General features: G+C 60.3%; 1 protein-coding gene across 1 annotated transcript; it reads left to right on the top strand.

Moving 5' to 3' along the window:
• Window positions 1–335: 335 nt before the first annotated feature.
• On the top strand, window positions 336–10,898 carry LOC142929286 (uncharacterized). Its single transcript, XM_076070246.1, has 5 exons — window positions 336–860; window positions 3,724–3,826; window positions 6,597–6,652; window positions 7,324–7,434; window positions 8,622–10,898. The coding sequence occupies exons 1-5, from the start codon at window positions 606–608 to the stop codon at window positions 9,054–9,056; spliced, it is 960 nt and encodes a 319-aa protein (XP_075926361.1). The 5' UTR covers window positions 336–605; the 3' UTR covers window positions 9,057–10,898.
• Window positions 10,899–11,150: the final 252 nt, after the last annotated feature.

Genomic DNA, 11,150 nt, shown 5'->3' with positions numbered 1-11,150 from the left:
GATTTCGGTCCAAAGTCAAAATAAGAGTCTGCGCCGCGCGCTACGTCAAGGGCGCGCGGCGCAGGTGAGCGGCGGCGGCGGGCCGCGCGCGTGCGTGCGGGGCCACTCCTGGGGGTTAGGAGAGGCTCACCCACGCACTGCACCATCACCAGCACCATCAACCACCGAACCTCCACATCGCCCAACCGCGCGCCGCCGCCCAGGCGCCCCATACCGCGTGCGCCGAATGTCCCGCGACCTCACCCGGAGCCACGCTCCTCCATGCCCATAAGCTGCTCCCGGAGCGGAGGTTTCCGTGTGGCGTCAGTCCCCCTCTACCCCCTTTCCACTGGATGTCTCCCCCTTCCCGGGTTCGGAATGGCTCCCAATGGTGAACTCATACCCGAGCACGGGGTCCTCAGCGCGGGGGTCCTATCCCCGCGGCGAGGTCTGTCTTTGCGCACCGTGTCCCCCTCTGGAAAACAGCTGCCACGTGAAGGTTTCTTTTTTGAGGAAGGCAAAAAGTGGGGGCCCGCTCTCCTTACCCCTCCCCCGCGCGCTCTGGTTCCCCGTGGATCCCCGGCCCAGGGGTTCTCAGAGAGCCCCCGTGGGAGAGGGGCGGCCTCATGACCTCGCATCTCGGTCTCGCCATCCGCGCGTCGTCGCACGAGACTCTTAGTTTAGGAGAGCGCGGAGGGTTGCGGAGGGGAGCAGAGGGAGGCGCCGCGTCACCGCGTGTCGCTCCGAGGGCCGAATCAGATCGCGCGGGGAGGAATCAGCGGCGCGGGGCCCCCGTTATAAGGACCCCCGCGCCTCCAGCCCCCGCTGCACAACGCGCGCCACCGTCAACGACCGCGCACTGGCCCGGGGCACCGCTCATGGTAAGTGCCGGCTTGCCGAGGGAATCTGGGGGGAGTCGGGGTAAAGGGGAAGGGTGTGCGCGAAGAAGCTGGGGGGGGGGGTGGTTCGTGACCCCTCAGAGGGGGTTGTCAGTAAGGGCGGAGTGCGGCGATGGGACCTGGCGTGGTTCGCGTCGAGATGCGGCGTGGAGGAAGCGGTGGCGGGACGGGGTTTGAATGCCGCACCTGGGCGCCTTCAGGGACGCGCGCCACTCCAAGTACGCAGGGCGCGCGCTCCCTGCACATGTTTCATCCGAGCCTCTTGAAAGGGGGGCAGCAGGAGGATCGTTCCGGGCTTGCCGGGTCGGGTGCCAGTGCGGGGATAGAGGGGGGCGCCGTGCCTCCCCCCATACCTGTGGGTGGCATCGCGCGCGTCGTCCGGTGGAGGCGCGAGAGGGGGGCGAGGAAAATGAGTCGTGCTCCAATTTGACACCCGCGGTGTGCGCTCAGTGCTGTTCTGTGGGGGTCTAGCGGAGTCGTTGGGCTGTCTAACCAAATGGATGTGCCCTACCTGCATACATGAGTGTCTCAACGAGTAGTCTGGTGTCTATTTAAGTGGCTTGCATGGTATATGAGTGGTTGGCAGCGTGTTTAATTTAGTGCTTGGCAGGGCGTTCTAACTCAGTGTCTTGAGTGTCTTGGTGATTGGCTGGGTGTCTAACTGTGTGGCTGACAGGGTGCCGACACGAGTCGTGTCATGTCTTGATGTGTGGTTGGCTGGGTGTCTTAACTGACCGTTTGGTATCCTATCTGACTTACTTATTAGGGCGCCTACCTCTGCGTCTGCGGTTATGGAGCGGGTTACAATTCTGCAAAGTCAGTACAGGCCCTACGTAGAAGGGGCTCGCTCCCAGGTCCCGACGGGACATTCGCCACCTTTTCCCGGGCTACCAAATCACCGCCCCCCCCCCCCCCCCGCCGCACCCCACTGGAGACGCGTTAACAGACACGCGGATTCTGCGCCGCAGCTGCAGCAGCCACAGCAACTGAACTCGTGGGGAAAACTGGGCCCAGCCAGGGACATGGGACCTACCCCAGGTCCCCTCTACCGCCTTTCAGGATCCCAGCTTCTTCCCCACGGAGAGAGAGGGAGAATCCCCCCCCCCCCCCCGCTCCTCGCCTTCTCTTTATTACAGTATGCCGCTAAACATCTTTGCGTAGGGTTTAAGATCTCATGGAATATTTCCCGGTGCTCCGCAAATTCGAAACTGGCCGAACCTCGCACCCAGCCACCCCCCGCCCCCTCCACCGCCGATAGTGAGGAGTGGAGCAGGGACATCATATTCCGGAGCACAGCCTCGGACGGTTCCGTCTGAAATCCAGCCGCCTTGTTCATGCACAATAAAAGCGCCGGGGATTGAGTTCCTGGATGATGTCGCGGCGACTTGGTTCCAAAATTCAAGCCAGGGCGCAGTGGGTGGGGGTAAGGCGGTAGGGGGTTTTGGGGGGGGGGGGGTGAGGGGTGGGGGGGCTGTTTGACCCCCCCCCCCCATTTACGCAGTGGCCCTGTCTCATCCCCCTAACACAGGGAAGGGGACACCACCCTCCCCACCACCCTCTCCACCACCACCCTCCCCACCACCACCACCCTCCCCACCACCACCACCACCCTCCCCACCACCACCACCCTCCCCACCACCACCACCCTCCCCACCACCACCACCACCCTCCCCACCACCACCACCCTCCCCACCACCACCACCACCCTCCCCACCACCACCACCCTCCCCACCACCACCATCCCCCGCAACCCCTCAAACCCATCCGTCGCAGCCCCCCCCCCCTCCCTGACACTTGTCCCAAACGGGGGCAGCGCAAGGGGGCGCTGCGCACTCCGCACCGCGAGGGGAGGGGTCGAGGCTGAGTGGGGGGGGGGAGGAGGGGGGGGGTGTAGAAAACGGGGGGGGGGGTGACGGGGGCCGTTGGTCGATCTTACTCAGAGCTCCCACAACAAACCGATCACCATGGCAACAGCCTCCTCCGCCAACCCCCGCCCCCCCGCGCTGCCCTCGCTTCTCAAGAATCCGAGCCGTGGGGGCCCGGCTCAGAACCGGGGGGCGGGTGGGGGTGGGGGGTGGTGGTGAGGGGCGGGGCGGGGGGGGAGGCGGGGGAGGCAATCAAACGTCATGGACGGGGATGCTTTACGCAACCATTAACCCACACACGCGTGCGAGAGCGAGCGTGTGAGTGTATGAATGAGTGCGAGAGTGTGTGTGTGTGTGAGGTCGACTCGGCCTCGAATGCGTACCTGGTGGCGACGTGTCGTAAACATCGCCACTAGGGAGACAAAGACGGCCGGGCGTGGTGCTGGCCACCCACCTCCTCGTGTGCCACAGTGCCGGCCTTCATAGGTGCTCGCTAACACCACACTTGCCCCAACAGTCTGTTAAGGCTATACGAGGGATATTTGTCTTTGTAAGTGTGTAAGTGACTATAGGTCTGAGTGTTTGTGTGTGTATGTATCTGTGTAAGGGTGTGTGTACACAATGATTTCCCGTGTGTGTGTGGGTATGTGTGTCGTGATTGTATGTGTTTATTGTGTGTGTGTGTCCGCATGGCTATATGTGTTGTGTGTGAAGCGGCAGTGTAGCGCTAACCACGACGTTACAAACCCCGGCCACCCGAGTTCGATTCACGCTCATTGCCAATATCAGTGACACATTTCTGAATCGGTTCTGGGCTCGGCATATAGTGAGTACCGGGTAAGGTGTGGGAACATCAGCATTGGCGCGGTGCTGACCACCCTCGTGTGCCGTTCCGGCCTTCATTAGGTGCCTGCTGACAGCACTTGCCCTCAAACGTATGTTGAGGCTATACGGGGGAACTGTGTCTTTGTTTCTGGCAGGACGCCCTCCCGCACCGCGCACCGCTCAGCTATGACTGGAACCCTCCCCAGGCCCCCGTGTCCTGTCCCTCCTGGGGCCCAGACGACACGGAGTGCAAGACAGGTGAACACCACCATCAACACCATCAACACCGTCAACACCACCATCAACACCATCAACACCACCATCAACACCATCAACACCATCAACACCACCATCAACACCATCAACACCACCATCAACACCACCGTCAACACCATCAACACCGTCAACACCGTCAACACCATCAACACCACCATCAACACCATCAACACCATCAACACCGTCAACACCACCATCAACACCATCAACACCACCAACACCATCAACACCACCATCAACACCGTCAACACCATCAACACCACCATCAACACCATCAACACCACCATCAACACCACCATCAACACCACCATCAACACCACCATCAACACCACCATCACCATCAACACCACCATCAACACCATCAACACCGTCAACACCATCAACACCATCAACACCACCAACACCACCATCAACACCACCATCAACACCATCAACACCACCATCAACACCATCAACACCACCATCAACACCACCATCAACACCATCAACACCATCAACACCATCAACACCACCAACACCACCATCAACACCATCAACACCGTCAACACCGTCAACACCATCAACACCATCAACACCACCAACACCACCATCAACACCATCAACACCATCAACACCGTCAACACCATCAACACCATCAACACCATCAACACCATCAACACCATCAACACCGTCAACACCATCAACACCATCAACACCACCAACACCACCATCAACACCATCAACACCGTCAACACCATCAACACCGTCAACACCATCAACACCATCAACACCGTCAACACCATCAACACCATCAACACCACCAACACCACCGTCAACACCATCAACACCACCAACACCACCATCAACACCATCAACACCATCAACACCATCAACACCGTCAACATCATAACCAATATCATTATGAGCAGCAGCACCATCATAATTGTAGTCGACATAAACATCACCAACATCGTAATCATCATTGATAATGATGATTACGATGGTTAGCACGATTCGCTACGTACGGCGCGAACGAAGTTCAACATACATAGAGGTTTCGCGGTTCGCAACCAGCGGTCACCCTGGTTAATACTGCAGTGGTGTGGTATTAACCACCCCGTCTGCTTCACTCGTGGGTGAACGTTAAAGATGCCGTGGCCTTTTTTGGGAATAAGAGAATGTGCCATTGTGTGCCGGTCCAAATGATTACAATGTGAAAATTACCAAGAAATATTAATTTAAAAAATGTTGTATTCTTAATGCCACGTAGCAACATCGCCCCCCTACTGACAGACTATACCCGCCTGTGATAACTATCACAGGCGGGTATAACCTGGCACAAGTACACAATGTACCAATTATTATCACCACCATCACCACCATCACCACCATCATCATCATAATCGTAATTTATCACCACACCCATCGCGTTCCCGCCATGAAGGGAGCCACTGCCGCGTTCGGGTCCCAGCCCAGGTGCGCACGCTCAGGTGCCCCCCCCCCAATCCGCCCCCCCTACTCCCCCAGGGACCCCCTCTGCTCTGAACAAAGCGCGTGAGTTGCGGGAAGGGGGTGGGGGGGGACAGGGAGGGGATAAAGCCCCGGTAGAGGGGTCCTACCCGGGCATATGGCCTCACCGACACGCCCCCCGCAACCACCACACACACTCACCCCTCCCCCTTACCTCTGCCAATTAGTGCACGCGCTGACACCTGTGAGCGAGTCAATTACACCCCCCCCCCCCCACCACCGTCCCGTCTACAACCCCCCAAATGTCTCGCGACCCCCCCCCCTCGCACCTCCCCCCCACCCCCAAAATCTGCCAACAACCCTTCTCATCCTCTCCCCCCTGCCCCCCCACACACACCTGGTCTGGAGGGGAGGAGTCTTGACCCCAACTTGACCCGAGCGCCGTGACCTCTGGCTTCCCTGACCCCGCTAACGGTGCCTCCCCGTGACCTCCCGCGTCTCACCCCCCCCCCCCCACGACACCTCCCCCCATACGCGCCCCCCCCGTGCTCCCCTGCGTCTCGCTCCTCCCCTCCCCCATGATCCCTCCCCCACCCCCCCCCCATGATCCCTCCCTCCCCCACCTCCCCCCCCCCCCCATTATTCCTCCCGCCTCAACTCGGTCTCCGCCCGCGCACTTAGAGCCGGGATTCACGGGGGGGGGGGGCTTAGAGGGGGGCGCGTGGGGGGGCGGGAGTGAGAGCTGGGGGGGGGGCAGGGATGGCGCAGTGCGCATGCGCGGTGCTGTAGCCAGGTGAGGTATAAAAGGGCGCGCGGTGTGGAACCGGGAGAGACGCGGAGCTCGGGTCCTGGCGGCTCCCATCTTGAACCCCCCTCAAACCTCACCCTGCTTCCCCTCACTCCTGCTCCCCCCTGCTGCCCCCACTCCCCCTCACCTCCTGCTCACCCCTGTTCCCCCCCCCCTCACCCACCCCTGCCCCCCCTCACCCCTGCTGCCCACCCTGCTACCCTTTTCTCTGCATGCTCCCCCTTCTTCTACCTGCTCCGACCCCTGCTTCCACCATGCTCCCCCGTCTCCCGCTATATCCCCTCTCCCCCCTCCCTCCTCTTTGTCCCCCCTCCAGTTCCTCCTGCTCCCCCCGACTCCCCTCCATCGCTCTGCTCCGCTTTGTTCTTCCCCCCTTCCCAACTTTCCTTCACTGTTAACTCCTCTCCCATGCCTCCCCCCGCCCCCCGACTCTAAACGCTCCATGCGGTGATGTAACTCACCTCGCCACCCCCCTCCCCTATCTCACCCCCACAGGATGGAGTGGGGTCACACGCGCGCACCTGGGAGAGGAGCTGAACCGCAACAGCCAGGTGAGTGGGTGCACGGCGTCACGTGGTTATTGATCGTGGTACTCATCCGGGTCCTTGGGGTACCCATCGTACTCGTGGTATCCATGGTGCTGATGGTGCCCAAGGTCCTCACGGAACATAAGCTACCCAAGATGATACCAATTTGTACTCGTGGTATTGATAATACCGATGCTATCCGTGTTTGGGATGGTAGTAATGATACACATGGTACCGATTATCCTGAGGATACCCGTGATACTGATGGTACTGATAACGCTGATGATACCGATGCCACCCATGGTCCCGAGTGTACCGATGCTACCCATGGTGCTGATGATGCCCGTGGTGCTGAAGGAACTCGTGCGGTAGTCGTGAACACGCCGTGGTATTCACGAGCGGAACTCGCCACGTAATTCACGCCATGGCATTCGTGTGGAGCACGCGAGGCTGTGTTGATGTTTACCGCGCTTCCTGTTGTTGTTTATCACGCCTTGTTTACGCATGTGTTGTTGCCGCTGCTGCTGCTGTTTGTTGTTGTTGTTGTTCGTGCTAGCGGGAGCTGTTTATGGCTGTTATTGTTTGTGGTTGTTTGCTCTTGCTCGTAGTAATGTTGTTTTGTGTGTTCGTGTGCTGCGGTGCTCGTGTGTTATTGTTGTGGTTCTTGTTTATTATTATTATTGTTGTTGTTGTAGCTGAGGGCGCGTCTCGCCCGCACCGAGGAGGAGCTCGCCGGGCTGCGTCACGAGAACGCGCGCCTCCGTGCCAGCGCCGCGCACGCACGGAGCCTCGAGCAGCGACTCTCGGTGGGGGCTCCCCCCCCGATCCCCCCCACGACCCCCCCCCGATGATCTCTCTTGATCCCGCCCCTCTGACCCCCTAGATCACATCCCTACCCCCGTTCCCCCGACACTTGCTTCCGCCTCCGCATCCCCTGCTCCCCCCGTTTGCCCGACTCCCCCTCTACGGCTCCCGCCAGTCGTGGGCCACGCCTCTGAACACCCAACGAGGATGGAGTGGAGAGGGAGACGCTGATCCCACATCTCCCTCCCCCATCTCCCGCCTCTCTCAAGACACTTCACGTCCCCCATCGCTTCTCCCTCCTTCATCGCCCCTCCAAACTTCCCCCCCTCTCTCCCCTCCATGTCCCTCCCTCCATCTCTCCCTGCTCCATCTCTCGCCCCACTCCCTCCTACCTCCCTCCCCTCCCACCTATCCCTTCCTCCCACCTGCTACCTCTCTCATCACACCTCATCCCCCACCCTCTGACATTACCTCTCCCCTCCTCCCCCCTGCAAACCCCTCTCCCCATTACCCCCCCTCTCCCCATTACCCCCCCCCTCTCCCCATTACCCCCCTCTCCCCATTACCCCCCCCCCCTCTCCCCATTACCCCCCCCCTCTCCCCATTACCCCCCCCCCCTCTCCCCATTACCCCCCCCTCTCCCCATTACCCCCCACTCTCCCCATTACCCCCCACTCTCCCCACTACCCCCCCCTCTCCCCATTACCCCCCCTCCCCATTACCCCCCCCTCTCCCCATTACCCCCCACCTCTCCCCATTACCCCCCCACCTCTCCCCATTACCCCCCCACCTCTCCCCATTACCCCCCCCCACCTCTCCCCATTACCCCCCCCACCTCTCCCCATTACCCCCCCACCTCTCCCCATTACCCCCCCCACCTCTCCCCATTACCCCCCCCACCTCTCCCCATTACCCCCCCCACCTCTCCCCATTACCCCCCCCCACCTCTCAACCCCCCCCCCACCCCCCCTCTCTCTCAACCCCCCCTCTCTCAACCCCCCCCTCTCTCAACCCCCCCCTCTCTCAACCCCCCCTCTCAACCCCCCCCTCTCAACCTCCCCCCCTCTCAACCTCCCCCCCTCTCAACCCCTCCCCTCTCTCAACCCCGCCCCCCAACCCCCCCAACCCCCCCTCTCTCAAACCCCCCCTAAATCCCCCCTCTCACCCCCCCCCCCTCCGACCTCCACAGCGGCTGCTCTCTGAGCGTGGAGCTGCGACCCTGGGGAAGCGCTGCGCCGCGTGGAGCCCCGACAGCACGACACGGGGGCTCAAGACCCCCTTTGTGGGAGGGGGGCAGCAGCAGCAGCAGCAGCAGGGGTCCCTTTCCACCCCACCAACCCCCGTGACCCCCGCGACCCCCGGGCTCGCGTGGCCCCGAGTTCTACAGATCCTGGGGCTCAAGGACCCCGACACGATCGACGCGGGCGGCGAAGGGGTCTCAGCGGGGTGCGGCACTGGGGGGAAGCCGCTCCTCCTCTCCCCACCCTGCTCCCCGCCGCCTCCCTGCTCCCCCCCGCCTCCCTCCTCCCCCCCGCCTCCCTGCTCCCCCCGCCTCCCTGCTCCCCGCCGCCTCCCTGCTCCCCCCTCGCATCCGTCGACCCCCCCGCGTTCTACACGGCCGTGAGACATCACTCGACCGTGAAGACCCGGTCCTTCTCGCACGGCCAAACCTTCACCGCGCGCGACGAGAGTGGGGGGTGGAGGTTTACGTGGGTCCCCCGCGTGGGGCCCTGATTCCACCCCCCTTCCCCGCCCCCCATCCCCCCCCCCCCAAACAAAGGGGACCCCCGCCGGAAGGGGGTCTCAGGAAAACGGGGTTCGTAGGGAATGCGGGGGGAAAAAAACAAATTACTGCCAACACTGCCACGTGCTCACTGCCGAAGAGGTCACGCACACGGTGACCCCCCCCCCCGCCCCTGGTGCGCCACGCTACAAGCCAGACAAAGGTTCCCCGTGTAGCCTACACAGACTGGCGGGGCAAGTGCTGTAGGCGTGCGCCGTGACGGCACGCGAGGGGGGGGGGGGGTGTCCAGCACCGCGCCCTGTCGCCTCTTTGTCTCCCCAACGCTGATGTTTACACACCGCAACCGGTATTCATTTCAGGCCGAGTCGACCTAGAGGATGACCAGTACCGGTTTGAATATTCGCCACGGTTATTGGTGGCGAGCGGTAAACGAACTCGGGTCGCCAGGTTCGGAGCGCAGTGCGCGAACCACTACACTACCGCTCCTCCTCATCTTACAGAGATACGCGCATCGGCACGGTGGCGCCAAGCGGAAATAATTGGGGCCAACCTATTATCAGCTCGAACTCGGATCCTGATTAAAACCTAAAACGCTAGAGATTTTTTTTATAACACTACTAAAAAAATATAGTTGTAATTGTAGTCTATTTACTTAATTATTTTACACAGCTGTGATGTGCGATTAAGTTATGTTGCTTGTGCAGTACTGTATATAATGTGTGTGGTCATGTGACTGCACACAAATACGACGTCTTGTTAGAGCCCCTGAACGGGCGAGCGTCACCTCGACACACATACACAAAGATCCCCCGTATAGCCCTGGCAGACTGTTGGGGCAAGTGCTCTTGGCGAGCACCTATCAAAGCCGGCACGGCACACGAAGGGGTTGAGTGGTCAGCACCACGCCCGGCCGCCTTTGACTCCCCAGTGACAGGTTCTCGTTTGAGGCCGAGCCAACCTTGGGGAGGTGCAGAACAGGTTCAGATAATCGTCACCGGTGTTGGCCGTGAGCGGGAATCGAACCCGGGTCGCCGGGTTCATAGCGCAGCGCGCTAGCCGCTACACTTCCGCTCCCCACTATACACACAGACACAGACAAAGACATCCAAACGTACACGCATACAAAGATGCCCCGTAGAGCCTTCATAGACTGCTGTTAGCGAACACCTATTAAGGATGGCGTACACTCTCGTAAAGACACTCGTATACCACTGCCAATCGCTGAGCGCAGGTCTCGTATGTATGTTGAACTTCTTTAGCACCGTACGTAGCCAAGCGTGCTAAGAGACCAATCGACTTGTATATAGATTCACTGACGCACATAGAGACCCACAAACTTGCATAGAGACCCACACTAACACAGAGACCCATAGACAGTCTCACAGACTAAGAGATTAAGAGACTGAGGGTTCAGTACATAGAGACCCACCGACTTAGACTTTTTTGGAGTTTGTGTGAGACCCATAGACTGATACAGAGACCCATAGACTGGCATAGAGACCCATAGACTGGCATAGAGACTGACTGAGGGTTCGCGTGAGAGTTGGCGAGGTCAGAAAGCGACATTGGGCGATGGGAGGGGGTACGTCAGTCGATTGTAAATAAGCGAGGGGAGCGGGAGACGAGGTCAAACAAGTTTTGAGAACAAAGTCTTGTGTTTGCACTAAATAGTGGATGGGAGGGAGACGTGTTGGCGGGGGGGGAGGTAGCAATTAACGAAAGGTGTAGATATTGAGGTGGGGAGGGGGAGATGAGGGAGGGGTGGTTGACGGGGGAGGAGTGGAGGGTTTGAAACCATTCAAGGGAAGCACTTAGTTTACAGGGACTTGGGAGTTAGATGGGCAGCTGCCGTGCTGTGACTGTCAGCAGCCCGCTGGACTGCCAATCCAGAGGTCGCCCGTCTGATCTCCAGGCGCGGCAGTGAGAACAACGCGGCAAAGATCGACAACCCCCCCCCCCCGCCCCCCCAGCAGC

The sequence above is a fragment of the Petromyzon marinus genome, chromosome 28, assembly GCF_048934315.1.
Source record: "Petromyzon marinus isolate PM22_M1 ecotype Great Lakes invasive population chromosome 28, UKy_Petmar_22M1.pri1.0, whole genome shotgun sequence".
NCBI classification, from domain to species: Eukaryota; Metazoa; Chordata; class Hyperoartia; order Petromyzontiformes; family Petromyzontidae; genus Petromyzon; species Petromyzon marinus.
The sequence above is the reverse complement of the archived record's forward strand: the minus strand, read 5'-3'. Positions and strand labels throughout refer to the sequence as shown.

Bases quoted from the DNA above. Each gene is read 5' to 3' on its own strand.
- LOC142929286 (XM_076070246.1), top strand. From the start codon at position 606: ATGACCTCGCATCTCGGTCTCGCCATCCGCGCGTCGTCGCACGAGACT. The intron at 861-3,723 runs GTAAGTGCCGGC...TGTTTCTGGCAG, and splicing joins GGCCCGGGGCACCGCTCATG to GACGCCCTCCCGCACCGCGC. The intron at 3,827-6,596 runs GTGAACACCACC...TCACCCCCACAG, and splicing joins CGACACGGAGTGCAAGACAG to GATGGAGTGGGGTCACACGC.